General features: G+C 41.7%; 1 protein-coding gene across 1 annotated transcript; it reads right to left on the reverse strand.

The window, feature by feature from the left end:
- Window positions 1-17,134: 17,134 nt before the first annotated feature.
- On the reverse strand, window positions 17,135-17,887 carry CUNH1orf68 (chromosome unknown C1orf68 homolog). Its single transcript, XM_047083533.1, has one exon. It carries the CDS (start codon window positions 17,885-17,887, stop codon window positions 17,135-17,137), a length of 753 nt encoding a protein of 250 aa, XP_046939489.1.
- Window positions 17,888-18,098: the final 211 nt, after the last annotated feature.

An 18,098-nucleotide genomic window follows, 5' to 3' on the forward strand; every position in this document is an offset into this window, starting at 1 on the left:
AGATTGCATTATTCAAAGAAAAAGTCCTAAAAAGAAGGTGATCATCATTGCAAAATGCCCCAGGGAGTCCATTCCATTTGGCTGTTAGGACATCAACAGTGATCTCAGAGAGACTGACTTCAAAGGAAACATGTGAGTAGAAATCATTACTTATTCTTTCTGTCAATGAATTGGTCATATAAAGTGGTAAATAATAATAATTATTGAAGGTAAGTAATTAAGAAGTGAAAAACAACTTTGTAAGGAAGAAGAAAGGCCAGACATGAAATAACCACCATTTCTTGAAGTTTTTGTTGATACATTAGGACAGTATCCAACTGAGGGTGAAATGTGAAGAATTGATTGCAAAAAAGACAGAAAAGGAACTCAGGAAAGAAACGAATAATGTGGGCTGAGTTACTTATGGAGGTTGGTTTGAAGGACCAAGGTCATTGATGGGAGTGACCATATCATGATGATTCTAACATTAATGATGAAGGTAAGTTTGATCATGATGGTGGTTGGAGAAGAACTGTAATCTGTAAAGTAAATGTGTTCCTGAGGGTTTTGTGTCACACAAGAGCAAATAGTTATTGTCCTGTACTAAGCCATTTAATTGAACATAGTAACTCATTTAATCCTTACAACAACCCTATGATTTATGTGATTATGTTAGCCGTTTCTGGCAGAAGACTACACTGAACACAGAGAAGTTAGTGACTTACTTCAACATCATACAATCAGAATTGCTTTGAAATAGTACATAGGTCTTTAATTCATATGTATTACCAATGAAAGGCTATTTTCAATAATGTAATAAAGCACTTAAAATGACCACCTGATATGGAATTAATCATTATATCATAAGAAGCATTCTTACACATTTTCCAGAGTGTCATTTGATTTAGTGAAACTTCCACCTGTTATTGGCCAATGAATACCCAAGAAGCAGGAGGGACACAAAAGGGACAACAATTCAGGATGTCTTCAAGTTTTAAACTGGGCAGATGATGATGCTATTCTCTGAGTTGAAATCAACAGAGAGGAGGTTTGATCAATGGAGGACTACGAAATGATTTTTATACTGTAAATTTTTAATTTGAAATGAGAATAGTGCCCTTGATTGGTAGAATTGGCAAGGCACCCAAATGAATCAGTCTGAAGCTCAGGAAAATGTATGGACTTTGTACATTGACCTAGGAGCAATGTAGACAAAAACCATGTTTCATACATCCATTCTAGATTCTGGAGAGATGGCACTGGGCATGATAACAAGGTTCACACTGTCACGAAGTTCATATTGAAGTTGGAAGAGGAGGGCACAAAAAGTAAATACATAAGAAGCCAGTTGTTGGTGATATGTGAAATGAAGACAAAGGAGCTATTTTAGATTCAGGGGTCAATGAAGGGCTCTCTGAGAAGGGCATCTTAGCCATCAGAGTGACAGTGTTAACTGAAACCACAGAAGAAGATAAGACTGCCCAGGAGAAGTGACGAGAAAAAGAAGGGAACAGGAGTGAAAGGCTCAGACACTGCCGAGGAGCTGGCTTTGTTCTTATTGTGTGACTGTGGATAAATTATTTAACTTTTCTGGACCTCAGTTTCCTAATTTATAAAATTGTTGGGGAATCAAGAATCAAATTAGAACATTATGTAAGTTAATGAATGTGACACACGTTTGGACAACACAAGACTTTAGATGTATAGAAATGGAGAAATCAGGGGCGCCTGGGTGGCGCAGTCGGTTAAGCGTCCGACTTCAGCCAGGTCACGATCTCGCGGTCCGCGAGTTCGAGCCCCGCGTCAGGCTCTGGGCTGATGGCTCAGAGCCTGGAGCCTGTTTCCGATTCTGTGTCTCCCTCTCTCTCTGCCCTTCCCCCGTTCATGCTCCGTCTCTCTCTGTCCCAAAAAAATAAATAAACGTTGAAAAAAAAAATTTAAAAAAAAAGAAATGGAGAAATCAGACACACTGCCCTCCTCTTCATTATTTAGTTTGCTGACCTGTGCATCTGTTTGTTTCTTCATTCATTTGTTCATTCATTCACTCATTCATTCATTCATTTAATAATATAAAAAGACTAGGGAACCAACCCAAATTAAAGATAGGATTTAACAATAACTTAGTTCCTATAACCACATGTTCCTGTCCCACATACCCCACTGTGCTGCTCCCCACCAAAATATTTATTTCAAAAAAAAGGTTTTATCTATACTTCATTTTCCATTTTCTATAGTTTATTTCCAACCATATATACAACAGACAAAAATTATATATTTTGCTTTTTTAAAACTTAGAAATAGAGTATCATGCTGCATGTAATCTTTTTGGAGTTGCTATTTTCATTTATTTGTGTGTTGTGTGCTGCTTTAGTTCATTCATTTGAGACAATGAATCACTGTCTCATGTAACATTGTCTATGTAACAATGACTCATCCACCTTCTATCTGATCTGCATTTAGCTTGCTTCCAGGCTTTTGCTGTTGCTATTGTACTAGCACTATTTAATTGATCACTTAATATGAAGAGTTAGAAACATTATCATTATTATTATTATTATTCATTAAAAATATAGTGGAGAAATAGGTATAAAACTGGAGAAAACGTAAATGTACCCTCCATTGGCAACTGGAAGCCTAAATTTGTCCTCTCTGTGGCAGGAAAGGTCAACAGAGGTCTTTCCAGGGACCTCCTGTGAATAGAGACTGACCAGGTGACCCACACTCCTGAGCAGGCTTCAGTCCCCAGGCAGAGCAGGGCTGGGTCCTGCCAAGTTGCTAACATTGACCTGTGAAGTACTGCTGGCAAAAAAATAAAAATAAAAATAAATTAAGTGAGATGCCAGATAGGCTCAGTGGGTTTATTATTTTGTGACTCAGATGGGAAGAAACTGAAAAATATTTAGGGAAAAATATAGAAGTTTCCATTGGAAGATTTCGGCAGCTCAGTCTGCAGGACACAGAGGACAGGAAAGCAGGAAGGAGCAACAGGCTGGGGGCAGTTCCTCTGATTCTGATTGTTGGAAGTCCTCATGGTAAGGCCAGCGGCAGCCAGAACCACAGACCTGTGACAGCAGCTGGGTTTCCAGACTATTGGCCATTGCCACTGCCACAGCAACCAGAGTTCTGGTGTCTGTGGTAGTGGGACCTGCAGCATATATGGTGGCTCAGGCAACAGCCACCACCCTCAAAGCTGGGGCCACAACAAGGAGAGACTGTAGGGAGACATGGGGCTGGGCACTGGGGTAGGCAATTGAGGGACACTTGTGAGGAGCCTGGAACTGCTGCTGGCTTGGCTGGCAAGACATTTTGGGAGGAAGTCAGTAACCTAGGGAGAAATGCATCCAACCGTCAGCATACAGGTGACAAGCAGATGTGTTCTTTATCCTGGCCTTCACTGAGTCCTCACCCAAGACAAGCTACTTTATGAGCAAGATCTATAAGCAGAATCTGGAAATGGATGGGAAGTGAAACTAACTACAATTAAAGCTCTCTCTCTTCTTTTCTGTTCTTTCCCAGAGATACCAACCATCTTCCTACCTGGGCCCTACAGTCACCCCTGAATAAGGTCTCAGAACCACTTGAAAACATTGCTGGCCATAATTCAGAATCCTTACTGTGAAGGATTAGTCATCCTTAACATTTTGGGTGGATTCTTGTCATCTACAACAACACCTCTTGTTAGAGGACAAGAGAGAAGTCCACTTAGTCAACATTGTTTCCACTGCTCTGTCTTCCTTCTCCTCTTCCTCTACTCTACAGCCCATGGTGTCATCTTCTTGTTGCCCTTCTCTCCCTAACCTAGAATATTCCCAACCTGTAGCCTGTTTTTCACCATGTACTCACCTGACCAGGAGAAGTCAGGGCAGGATGTGACAAGAGATCTGCAAGTTGCAGAAACCCTCACATGATTTCTGTTGCCATCACAGTGTCCTTGCTGCCAACCATTACTCCTTCCTCACCCCCTGCCTCCTGCAGTCCTGCTCCTGGAAACTCCCTCTGCCAAACGCTCAACTTTCACACCTGGGATGAGGTGCTGCTCATGTTCCTGGTCCTGGGGCTCCTGGATCTCTATGCATGCAGGGTTGAGAGGAATTCCAGAAGCCAGAGGCTGCAGGATATCTGCCCCCAGTCTGCTGCAGACCAGCCATTCAACCTTCACACATTACTCCTTCAGTAAGTCAATAAATATGCATTTCTTTCTTGGGCCCAGAATTTTACAAGATACCAGTGACAGGAAGGTGACAAATGGCCTTCAGGAGCATGTAGTCTTTAAGGATGACTCTGAAGCAGTGACTGTGAGTCATGTTCAAGAGGTTTTCATCTGTGTTCAGGTTCCTGTATCTCTTATCTAAGGGAAGTTACCCAGTTTTTCCAGATGTTTGCTTAAACTTGGACCGCACTGAAAGCAGGGACATGTTTTAAGACTCCTCTGTGTTCCATGTGTGTGGTATAGTATCTGACACAATACTAAACACCAGGGGAGAGGAAGGCAGGTGTTTATAAGGCACTGAGGCTGATTCAGAATCCCTTGTAGCAAGACAGATGGCCAGGGAAGTGTAGAACTACTTCCACTGTGAAAGAAGATTCCAGAATGAAGCAATCATTGCTAAGAGTCATTCAAAATAGGGTGGGAAGGATATTGAGGAAGTAGGACCTATGCTTGGCCTTCTCAGAAGATCATGAACTTTGGGCTTTGTCAGTTGCAACTGGACCCCCTCCTAGAACACATCCTTCTATGGCTGACTGAAATGGAGATAATGTAACATCTGTTAGCTAGTCAATCTGGTAATAGATGGTCAGTTTAACTCTGCCAGCGCCAATCATAGTTCTTTCAAAACAACTTACATAATCTTGTGGTTTTGCCTTTATAAACTTGCACTCCTGCTGGCAATTAGCAATTCAGAGTACTTTCAATTTTGGTCATCTCTGTGTCTCCCATATTGCAATACCTAGATCCCCAAATAAATGCTCATTTTTTTCTTGATAGACACCACTAATACTGGGTACTAGTTCCTGAGAAATGCATTATTTGAAAACATAGCTCTGTGGGATCATATGGGCAAAGTGTGAACCAGGAGGAGTCTGCAGAGGCCATGAAAGAGAAGCTCTTGGAGGGGTCTGATCGCTGCTGAGGAGCAGTGGGCACACAGAGAGGACACGCTGCCATCTGAGGCTGTAAGATGCATAGGACATCTCATTATCTGAGACAAACACTGTTTTGAGCTTGGAAGTTCTAGCAGACTTCTTGCTTGAAAGGTGAAGATGAGAGCTTGGGAATTACAGTCACTGTATTGTTGAGCTATTGCATTCGGTAGGTAGACATATAGAATTGAGAAATAAAATAAGACATAAGTGGATTTCTTTAATTTGACGTTGTATGAACATCTACTAATCAGCAAACACAGGGTTTAACTGCTGTGAATAAGGAACTATCACTAATTTTAATGAGCTCACATCAAAGTCAGGGTATTTTTTTGGAGAACAGAGAAGCCTTCTAATAGAGACTTGCTGGGGTTTAATAGGCATATACAGAAGACACCACCTCACAGACTGGATTGGTTTCTTGGTAATTAAATACCATCTGAAGGTGTGCAGGTGTATAAGGTTGCTTTAGGACAGCACCCTTGCTGAGAAAAAAAAAGAGGATACAATTTATTGTGGGGGCCGAGAGTAGGCCACCCTGAAATGAGCCACTTTGGCATATAGATTATTTTAAACAAAAGTTACTTAAGAAACAGCCAATACAAGGATCCAGACCCTCCTCTGTGCCCCTCAAAGCAGGCAATAAAACTCCCATATGAAAGGTACCCTTCCTGTACTAAGAAGTAAAAAGACATCCCTCTCACCAGGAATAACGACCTTAAAGCCAAGAAAGCTGTAGAAACAAACCTTGTTGGTTTTTTTTTTTTTTTCTAATCTACTATCTCAGCCTGGATTCTATTTAGAATTCCTTAAAAGTTAAAACTCCCAAACATGTGTTTCTTTTTCTTGTCAATTCCTCACAGATTTATTGTCTCTTTGTTTAAAAATTATTTAAAAATGCCTTCCTTCGTCATTTCTTTGGGTCTCAATTTCATTATTGGGCTTCCATGTTCATGTAATACACTTTTTTTCCTCCTGTGAATCTTTAGGTCTTAGGCTAGAAAACCTTCAAGGGTAGAGAATTTTTCCTCCCCTACAAAAGATAGAAATAGACACAGAGACTTGGGCATATTTCAACTCGTAATGGGTAAATAATGGAGTTGTAAAGTGTAGGAGTCCAAGAGAGAAAATTGAGACACCTAAGGTGGAAGAATTGAAAGAAAATCATGGCATTTTGGAAAAAATGGAAAGAAAACTTTCAAAAAAAGAGAGGTTATTCACATCATAAAATGCTATAGAGATGAAATCCAGTAGATTTGACAATATTAAGGGCACTGGTGACTTTGGAAATAGCAGTTTCAATGGTGAGGGCTGAAATGGCTTTATAATAATTTTGGAAAGGAGTAAGGATAGAAGAAGTGGAGATCACTATTTCATGAAGTTTAAGAGATTGATAAGTGATGAAGTAGGAAAAAAACAGAATGAAGAAACCACTTTTGAATGTTATACAGAGTACTCAAATATAGATGCCATAATGTCACAATGGTTGAGATGTGGTGTTGATTCAAAGAACTATAGCATTTCAAAGAGGGGAGACCTTGATTTTGCACCATGATTTTGGAGAAAGGCTTGTTCAAAAGCCAATGATAATCAATGGAAGTATAATGTACTGACCCTAAGCATACCCCCAGCCAAGAGAGTCTGGAGCTGACATTAGAAGGGCAGAGGATTGACAGCAAAGAAGGCACTCTAAATAGAAGGTATTATTAAGGACAGTCTTGGATTCAAAAATACTGAAGGTATCATGCCTACTTCTCCATTGGCAATCTATGCTGTCTTCAGCAAGTTACTTATATCTTCTAAACTAGTTTCGTGGTCTGCAGAATAGTGATCATTGTCCTGCTCATCTGTAAGCATCACATGAGATATTGCCTATGAAGCACTGAACACAACATATGCCGCTGGACCTAAAAAAGTGGCAGCTACTTCTCTAACCACTCTTACTACTATTCTAATTGATATGTTCATTTCCCATGTTTTGGTATTTTAACAGTCATCATTCTGCCTGGCAAGATTTCCTGATTACAGAGAATTGATATAGAAGTCTTGTTGTTCTGTTTTCTTTGTTGGACTCACCTGAGGTTATAGGTGGATACTTCTGAAGATAAAGATGGCAGAAGAATGAGGGTTAGGTGTGTCTCATCCTCTCTCATTTATGAAATCCATTCTGCATGCAAAGTATTGTACCAAGTAACAGGGTGGATTCAGAGAGATTCGGAAACCACCCTTATCTTCACAGATGGTCTTATAAAATTACCTTTTAGAAGGTCCAACAGACAAGTGCTCCACCAGCTTCAACACGAGGCAGACAGAGACTATTCCAGATGAGGCTATTATCTGAGAAACAAAAGTATGAATGTCTGGAAGTCGAGTCTGAGCAACACAAATGAGCCAAGGAGGAGATGGGAACAGTGGTTGTAAAAGAGCAGAGATCTATCTATATCCATAACTGCAGCATGTAACAGTGAAGCATAAAGATGGGCAAAGTAAGAGGGATCTGGGAATGAAAAGCTTCTACAGGATTAGAGGGATGATAATATGAAAACAATGCAAAATGGGTGTTGAGATGAGATGAGATGAGATGAGATGAAATGAGATGAGTTAAGAGGTCCACAACTCTTTGCTTTTAACATATAATTAGAGGACCACATAGTACTCTCTGATTGAATTAATGATTTTAATGTGAGAATTTAGAGAAGGACATGATTCTTATGAACTGGAAAAATTAAACTTGCTTTTATGAGAGTTATAACTAATAAAAATTACAGTGGGATTGATATTAGTGGTGGTTTCATGTCCATGATTCAGTGGGTGCAAGCAGGGAAAGGATGGTGTAAAATGAACTTATGTTAATCTGAATATTTCCCATTATTTCTTTTTTTAAAAATTTTTTTTTCAACGTTTATTTATTTTTGGGACAGAGAGAGACAGAGCATGAACGGGGGAGGGGCAGAGAGAGAAGGAGACACAGAATCGGAAACAGGCTCCAGGCTCTGAGCCATCAGCCCAGAGCCTGACGCGGGGCTCGAACTCACAGACCGCGAGATCGTGACCTGGCTGAAGTCGGACGCTTAACCGACTGCGCCACCCAGGCGCCCCTCCCATTATTTCTTATAGTATTAAGGATTTGTTTCGTCCTCAAATATATTTGCCAAACTCCCAATTAAAAGTACAATAGTTCTTTAAAAAGAGTGATTTTAAAATACAATTCTGATGAAACTTTATAGTTATAAGTGAATTTGGTTTCTCTGACATAAGGAGGCCTAACTTAGCCTTCTTAAAATATGTCAGTAATGTTTTAAAGGAAGGTTCAGGGTTTCTCTCCTTACCCCACTCTGAACCATGAAGAAGCCATGATTCTTTTTCAGACACCTGCAAGAATGTGAATTTCTATCAAGGCATGGGCATGACAATGGAGGAGATTGAGGTATGGGCACAGGGCAACATTTTTACCTTCTCCCTATTCCAGAAATGGGAGCTGTCCTCATTGAGAAGGCATGGTCAGGTAGCTCTACACAGAAACAAAGAACACAGATTTCTTTTCAGAAGACATCTTCATTCATGGGCAGAAATTCGCCAAGAAATAGGAAATAAGTGGAGGGAAACAACAACAAAAAATTCTTTCTGACCTGCTAGTGTGGGCAGTAAGTCTAAGAAGTGACTTAATTATTCACAATAGCCAAGATACAGAAACAACCCATTTCTCTGTCAATGGATGAACGGGTAAAAAAAAATGTGGCATATATACACAATGGAATATTATTCAGTCTTAAAAAGAAGGAAGTCCTGCCATTTACAACAACATAGGTGACTTGCAGGATATTATGCTGAGTGAAATAAGCCAAATGTAGAAAAACAAACAACATGTAATTTCACTTCTCCAATTTTTTTAAACATTTATTCACCTACTGAGAGACAGAGAGAGACAGTATGAGTAGGGGAAGGACAGAGAGAGAGGGAGACACAGAATCCAAAGCAGGCTCCAGGCTCTGAGATGTCAGCACAGAGCCCAATGTGGGGCTCAAACCCACAAAGAGGGAGATCATGACCTGAGCCGAAGGAGGACGCTTAAGCAACTGAGCCACCCAGGCACCCTACATGCGATTTCACTTGTATGTGGAACCTAAAAAAGTTGGACTCATAAAAACAGAATAGAATGATGATTACCAGGGGCTGGGGGGATGTGAGAAATGGGAGATATTGGATAAGGGTACAAACTTTCAATCATAAGATGAGTAAGATCTGGGACTATAATGTACAGCATGGTGACTACAGTTAATAATACTGTATTGTGTACTTGAAATTTATTGAAGGAGTAGATCTTACATGTGCCTACCCAGAAACACACACACACACACACACACACACACACACGTAAGTGTGTGATGTCATGGATATGTTAATTAGGTTGATTGTGGTAAACATTTCATAATATATATGTATATCAAAGTTGTGTAGTACACCTTAAATATATACAATATTTGTCAATGATACTTCAATAAAGATGGGGGAAAAAACTTTCCATTCAGCATACCACACAGAATTCTGTAGCCCTTTTTAAACTCTGTAAAGAGATTTTAAGTTCTTAAGATCTGATAACGTTTGAAAATAAAGACTTCTTAGGGAATGAGACAGAATGAAATCTGGCCATTTGCAGCAACGTGGATGGAACTGGAGGGTACTATGCTAAGTGAAATAAGTCAGTCAGAGAAAGACAGATACAATATGTTTTCACTCATATGTGGATCTTGAGAAACTTAACAGAAGACCATGGGGGAGGGGAAGAGGAAAAAAAGTTACAGAGAGGGAGGGAGGCAAACCATAAAAGACTCTTAAATACAGAGAACAAACTGAGGGGAAAGTGGGTGACTGGCGTTGAGGAGGACACTTGTAGGGTGAGCACTGAGTGTTGTATGGAAGCCAAGTTGACTATATATATATGTGTATATATATGTGTATATATATGTGTATATATATATAACTTCTTAGGGAAAGTGTGCACCAACCCACAGCTGTGTGATAGATTCATAGTGGATTCTTCTATTTGGGGCTGTATCTTCAGTCCTTTGAGGAGGTTGGAAGAGCAATCTAGTAGGAAGGCAAAACAATAAACAAATATGTGATGTAGAGTTAGTAGTAAAGTGATCTAGGAGCAGGGTAGGGTGAAGAGCTGAGGTAGCGCAGTCTGAGCCTTGTGGCCAGAGGTGAGATATATGGAGTGTTTAACACTGAAACAGGTTCAATGAACAGTTGATAGTATTTAGCTTGACTTTTTTCTGTCTGAGAAATACATGGAAACTATGCCTCTGAGTCTTCTCTACTGTTCCCTGGGGATAATCAGACTGGATTAAAAAATATAGAAGTTCCCATAGGATAGACACATAAATGAGGAATATTCATTTCTTTATTTGATAAGAAAATATTGAGTACCACCCTGTGCTAGACTCTGGGGACATCAAACAGATAGGACCTAGTTCTCATCTCCTGTACAGCTTCTGTCTAGTCGCAGCAGAACGTGCATGTGGATCAGACACGAGGGCTGACCACAAGGATCTCTGAGAATATTAGTCACTGTCTACTTTTCTTAGCCCTTTGGAGCCACACATACTATTCCATCCCCTCCCCTCCCTGTGGCCCAGTCTGCTGCATCACCCACCTGTTCCACACAGCCAACTTGCTAATCGTGCCATCAGCAACCATCAACAGGGTGGAGATGCTTACACCAGTGACAAGGAACGACATATTGTGACATTTTCCCTAGCTAACTTCTGTCTGAAGAGTTGGCCTAGATTCTCCCTTGTTGTCGAGCATCAAGTCCCAGGGGAAGAGCTGTTATCTGGGTGCCCCACTCCTTATGCCCCTTTAAGGGATGCTGCCAGTTAGCTATCAAACCTCTACCCCATTTCCATTTTCTTGGAAATTTACTTTGTTTGAACTTTGAGGAAGTGTCAAAGAATTGGAAGTACAGACGGTCAGGGCTAGAAACAGCCATTGGTGATTGTGTCACCCAACTTCTTCATTTTATAGAGGAGGACACTGAGGCCCAAAGGGTGAAGGGGCTTATTCAGTGTTAGAGAAAGAACTGTTTGAGATCTGGCATGAGAACAGAGGTGGAAGAAGCTGGTAGACAATAGTCATTTGAATCATCAGATTACACCTTTTCATAATCAGATCCATAAATAAAACATTCTCTCATTGCATTTTACTTTAGAACTATTAAATTTCAAACCATGAGAATCTCTTAATAGTCTTCATCTGATATGATTGCCACTCTCTTACTCTCTAAGTAGCCTTTCAGGTCTACAGACAGAGCCCCTCCAACCAGAGACAGGACAAAAGCTTCATGGACTGTGGACCTAGCATGTACTGGGCACTATTTCAGGTAGTTTTATGAGACACCATCCCTCTGAGTGGAGAGATCCTACAACTTGTCTGATCACATAGGCCCCTCTGACTCAAAAGTCCCAATCTTAGGACAACACTGGCTGTTGTTCCCCCTACACCTGCCATGCAGTTTAGATCAGTCATCTCCTTGCTCAAATAAGAGAGGCATCTCATGTAAAGCAACCAGCACAGTACCCAGCACATAGTAAACCCTCAATAAATAAAAGACAATTCCCTCTGTCCTTCCCTGCAGACATCAAAAATCATATTAGCTATACATACATATACAATATATGTATAAGGTATTTTAAGGTAAAAAACTTAGATGTATATGACTATATGTTTATTTCTTAATTTTTAGAAATGTCATGAGGTCTATCTGTATGTATTAGCCTTACTCGTGGATAATTTTGGAGGAGGCATTTTCCTGAGAGAGGAAACATCATTAAAAAACATCCTACACAGGGAAGTGGGGTTAGAATTTGACTCAGAGGACTTTTCTTTTCCAAAAAAAATTGTAGGAAAGCAGACTCATGGTAGAGCCCAAGAGAGTGGCGCCTCAGCCTATCTGAAGATACTGTTCCCAGTTCTCCAGGGTAGAGCCCAAGAGAACAGCACCTCAGCCCATCTGAAGACACTGTCCCCAGTCTTCCAGGGATTGCTTCCATGCTCTGGACTTGCCATTCTCTTTAAATCATTCCCAATGAGTCCTTTATAGATAGTGTAGAAAGACCAGTAGTCAGGAAATCTGGATTCTTTTACATGAGAAATGGCACATTGAGATTTTTTTAACTTTAAAAAAAAACAGTAGAACTTTTGATTAGCCTTAAAATGTCCTGAAACTGAATATTCTGTGCTTTTCTAACTCATCAGTTTTAGAGATGAGAACTCCAGCGTCATGCAATGTGAAGCTACTTGTGCTGTAGGCAAAGACCACCTGATGCTGGCACTTGAAGGCTCCCTTACTCACAGAGCAGCCTGAGCTTTCATATGACAGCTGTACAAGCTAAGCCCAGAGCCAGGTGTATGAGCTACACAGGACAGGGTAGGAGAAAACCAGGTCAATTAATATTACTGGGCAGTTGTTTTAGATGATCCTTTAGATGCTCTAAAAATATGAATTTCTTTTTGCAGAGAAAAATCAATTTTAATAGGCACAAATAATATGGTATCTGTCACCTGCCCCCTTGAAATCTCTCAAGTGTTCCCTTTGACCTGGTGGATATCTCCAAGTGACACCATCGATCCTCACCTTCAGCAGCCTCCTGCCCTTCTGTCTCACTGCACACTCTCTCCCTTCAGCTCCTCCCTCCTGCCAGGCCCCCTCCTCCCACAGAGTCCCTGGCTGTGCTCTTGCCTCTGCCTGGAGAAGCCTTCCCTTGCTTCTCTGTGATTAACTCCTACTCAACCTTGAGATGGAGCTGCACTTTCTCAGAAAAGTCCTTTCTGATCTCCCTGGCCAGGGAAAACTGGCAGATTACAAGAAGTCAGGACACCCAGTATCCTTTATAGCTGTGCACCTTTATATTTATTTACTGGATTTTTAAAATCATTTATTCTCCCTCTCTGCTGTAAACCAACCCAGTAGAGATGGTGCCTGGAACAAAATAGGTGTTCAATAACTATTTATTATGTAAATGAATGAAAATCAGACACAGAAGTTACTTCTAGACCTTCCAGACTGGCCAGGCTCAGAGGGGCTTCTCAAGTCCTGGCATCTGGCTACTTACTCAGTCCCCTGAGGTCTGTGTAAGGGGAGAGGAGTCTCCAGCACCAGGTGTTGGGGTTCACTGGGAGGTGCTCCTGGAGGCACACTCTGGGTGTCTTGAAAGCCTAGATTCCATTGGCTGCTTCTCCATATATGCTCTTTCCTACATGACACACAGCAGGGCTCTCCCAAAGCTTCTGGAGTTATAGTAGAATATTTCTGTTCTACCCCACCTTATGCTTCCAAACTTAATCCCCTGCTCCATGGGGATCAAGGACTTTGATTTATTTGCTTTCAACATGATGTTAACTTTCTGGGGTCTAGGTGGTAGTTACATAGATGTGTTCATTAAGTGATGAACTTAAAATTTGTGTACTTTTCTGTGTGTTATATTTCAATATAAAACCTCAAAAATATTTACAAAAACCTTAGCAGCAACTCATAATAATGATAGAGACACAAACAGAGAGAGACCAAAAGTAGGATAAGGAAATAAAAAAAGAAAGAGAAATGAAAATATACAGTAAAACCTTGGCTTGCAAACATAATTCATTCCGGAAACATGCTTGTAGTCCAAAACATTGTATATCAAAGTGAATTTCCCCATAAGAAATAATGGAAGCTCAGATGATTTGTTCCACAATCCAAAAAATTCATTTAAAAGTGATTACAATATGGTAATAAAATACAAAATAATAAGGAAAAATAAACAAATTAACCTAAACTTACCTTTGAAAATCTTTGTGACTGGTGTGAGGGAGACAAGAGAGAGGAAGGTTATCATGTAGGACAACTTTCAGTATCACTAATGGATGTTGACTACAGTACAGTATTAATACACTCTTATCATATACTGTATTTAATGTAACTAGCAATAAGGCAGCAGAGGAAAGGATCTATGTCTGCAGGCAGCCTGATCTAGAATGAAGCAAAGCATTCCTAAGCTTACTCATGTATGGAAAAGCAAAGGACTATCCATAGGTGCTTTGAAGTAACAAAAAATATATTGCCAGTTGTAGGCACCTTCCAATGATCTGAAAAAATCACTGATTTCTTCTAAACACCACTGCCTGAGACCAAGCATCTGAGCATGGGAGATGGCCACCCACAATCCCACAACAAAAGAGAGAGAGAGAGAAGAACCCTTGGCTCAGTTGTGATCATGTGATGCTCAGTGTCACTCATATTGCAAGACATCACTCGTTTATCAAGTTAAAATTTATTAGAAATGTTTGCTTGTCTTGCGGAACACTCAACAATCCAAGGCTTTGCTGTGTATCATAAAGGGCAACAAGGGGATGGTTAAATAAATCACTGACTAGCCACACATCAGAAATGTCAGAAAACAAGCCACAAGAAGTAAAAGATACAATTATATGCACTAACAAAAACTGATGATGAATATTCACTATTAAATGAAAACAGATGATCACAGAGCAATCACATACTGTGATTCTACATTGCAAAAAGGGGAGATCTTCAGGATATGTAATGGGTTGAGATTTATTAATGCATGTGTTTATTTTCACCTATGTTTCTTCTACTCACTCTCCCTACCAAGAGAATTTTGTGTTTGCCTTTTACGCTTTATAGTCTCTTCCCTTTTCCCTGTATAAAAACAATAGAAAGCGCTGGGGGGCAAGGGAGAGGTTTTTGTTCCTGGGTCAGTTCCTCTGGAAAGGAGAATCCCAGGATTTGGTAAAGAATAGAGAAAAGTAACAAAGCAGCCAGAGAGACTCAGGCTGTACCACCAGGATAAAACATGATTCGGGGGTGGGGAAGGGGGTGGCAAGGGAGAAAGAGACAAAAGAAACCACACTGTCTGGATGTTAGAGAGTATTTGGGGGTGTTCAGTGAGGGAATCTTGAGCATCTGTGCTCAGGATATGGGATAATTCAAGAGGAGAGAAAGTAGGAGTTTTAGAAATATGAGTTATGAAATGGATTCCCTACAATAAGTGTTGGGCTAGGCTTTTAGGATGCCACCCATTGTCTGCATATATTGGACCACTGGGCGCTAGACAAAGACTTAATCCAAACTCAGTGTAGGCATCCTTAGAAAAGAGTGTGGAATTAGAAGTTAAAAAGTAACTTAATTTTTATCTATAAATGTCGTGCAGCTGACCCGTGAACAACATGGGTTTGAACTTCATAGGTCCCATTATATGTGGATTTTTTTCAATAAATACACTATAATAAATGTATTTTCTCTATCTTATGATGTTCTTTTTTTAAATTTTTTTTTCAAAGTTTATTTATTTTTGGGACAGAGAGAGACAGAGCATGAACGGGGGAGGGGCAGAGAGAGAGGGAGACACAAAATCGGAAACAGGCTCCAGGCTCTGAGCCATCAGCCCAGAGCCCGACACGGGGCTCAAACTCACGGACCTCGAGATCGTGACCTGGCTGAAGTCGGACGCTTAACCGACTGCGCCACCCAGGCGCCCCTATCTTATGATGTTCTTAATAACACTTTCGTTTCTCTAGCTGACTTTATTATGAGAATACAAGATAGAATACACATAATATACAAAATATGTGTTAATTGACTGTTTATGTTATCAGTAAGGCTTCTGGTCAACAGAAGGCTACTAGTAGTTACCTTTCTGGGGAGTCAAAAGTGTGGAATTTTGATGGTGTGGGGGATCAAGGCCCCTAACCCCTGCATGGTTCAGGCATCAAATGTACTATTCAAAACTATACATAAGCTCATTCTACTTACCTTATTGTTAATTAATAAATACAAAGCATTGCATTCCCACGTTCATTGCTGAAGGAGCAGCTCAGGGACCTCCCTCCAACACTGCAGGAGCCACTCAGTGCTGTAAGAGGAGACCACTGGGCTCAGTGACTGGGCTGCAGTGGGTTTGGCTGAGGGATGGGTTATGATTTGGGAGACCATGGGTGACTTAGATGTTCAAAGGCAGCACAGTTGTCCAGATGACTTTATGCCAGTGGTCCAGAGCAACCCAACAGAGGTTGCTTAGAAACAAACCCAAGGTCCCCAGCTCTTGTTGGAATGTTCATTTACATACTCACCAAACATGCTGCCTCTTCTGCTCATGCACCAGGACTTGTGAAGCTGCTTTGAACAGCACTAACCCCCTACCTATTTTTTAATGTGTGGGTTTACGATCTCTAGTTATAAAAGTTTACTCCAACCCCCCAGAGTCAACAAAGTAATGGAAGAAGTGCTCATGAGGAAGGGTGTTTGGACAGAGACCCAGATGCTTATGCCAAAAGGCTCTCCTTCCTCTTGACAACATCTCCCTCACTACCAGGGGTGTTTCCCAGGCCAACATGGCCTCAGATCTTGACCCTGTGGCTGCAGGAGGGCAAGCACATCAGATAAGAAAATGGAATCCATAGAGCCACTCGCACAGAAGCAGGGGCATCATCATGAGGCTCCTGAGCAGATCTGATTTCACAGGCTTTCAACATCCAGAAAACTGAACCCTGAGTTTACATATAGCAATCATGCTGCCATAAGGGCCTCAGCATGGCCAGATCCTCTCCTCAACAGAGGGCAGGAAAGAGGCACCCCCCAACCCCCAAATCTCCAGCTAACTTGCACAGGGAAGTTTATTAGCAGAATTCTAGAATACTCAGGATCCCAGGCTGGGATTGCAGCAGCTTGGTAGGCTTGTTCATATCTGTACAGACCTTTCCCTTTGTTGAGAAGCAAGAGGAAGACTTTCTGATAGAAAAGCATAAATATGGACCAAATACACAGGATGTCACTGTGAATTGCATTCAGAGCTTTATTCTTGCCAAAGTTTGGGGGTGCGCTAACTCTGGCAGGCTGCCTTGATAGAGAAGCACAGCGCACGGTGAAGCAGTGAGATTCTACATCACCAGGAATACAGGGAGGGGGCCAGAGGCTGGTGAAGGTTCCAGAAGGTAGAGCAGGGCCATTCTGTATTTAACAGCAGCAGTCATCCTCATGATCACAGCATGCAGGACCTCGGGACCTCATAGGGATAATTCCCAAACAGCAGCACCCAGAACCATAGCACCCAGAGCTACAGCACCCGGAGCCACAGCACCCGGAGCTACAGCACCCAGAATCTTCACAGCAGCCAGATGATCCTGAGTTGCAGTCCTGGGGCCGTTGGATCCAGCGTCTCAGGGGACTCACCCCGAAGGTCCGGGGAGCCAGACAGCAGTAGCTGGTGGAACTGGGAGCAGAGGATGGGTCAGGGGTGCAGCACGACATGGCCAAGCCACTTGTGGGAGCCTGAAGGTAGTAGGTCTGGCCAGAAGAAGGGCCCTGTACATAGCACGTCTGGGTCTGACAGGGGGCTGGGCACTTCACATAGGTTGTCTGGCACGGAGCTGGGCACTTCACATATGTCTGGCACAGAGCTGGGCACTTCACATAGGTTGTCTGACACGGAGTTGGGCACTTCACATATGTCTGGCAAGGAGCTGCATATTTCACATAAGTTTGAGTCTGGCATGGCACTTGGTATTTCACATAGGTTTGGGTTGGGCAAGGAGTTACACGTTTCACATAGGTTTGAGTCTGGCATGGAGCTGGGCATTTCATGCAGGTTTGAGTCTGGGATGGAGCTGGGCCTTTCACAGAGGTACCTTTAGTACTCTGCACAGCTCCTAATCCTGAGCCTTTCACGCAAGATGGGGGGAACTGTGGCTGCTTCTGCTGGTCACACATCTTCCTGTGGCTTTGCAAAATCTGAAAAGAAAGGTCTCATCAGAACTAGGAAGGTTCCCAGGGAAATCCACAGCATCCCCTTTGTTTTTTTTTTCAACGTTTATTTATTTTTGGGACAGAGCGAGACAGAGCATGAACGGGGGAGGGGCAGAGAGAGAGGGAGACAGAATCGGAAGCAGGCTCCAGGCTCTGAGCCATCAGCCCAGAGCCT

The sequence above is a fragment of the Lynx rufus genome, unplaced genomic scaffold, assembly GCF_022079265.1.
Source record: "Lynx rufus isolate CCGP_SWC_20201006 ecotype Redwood Valley unplaced genomic scaffold, mLynRuf1.p SCAF_2, whole genome shotgun sequence".
NCBI classification, from domain to species: Eukaryota; Metazoa; Chordata; class Mammalia; order Carnivora; family Felidae; genus Lynx; species Lynx rufus.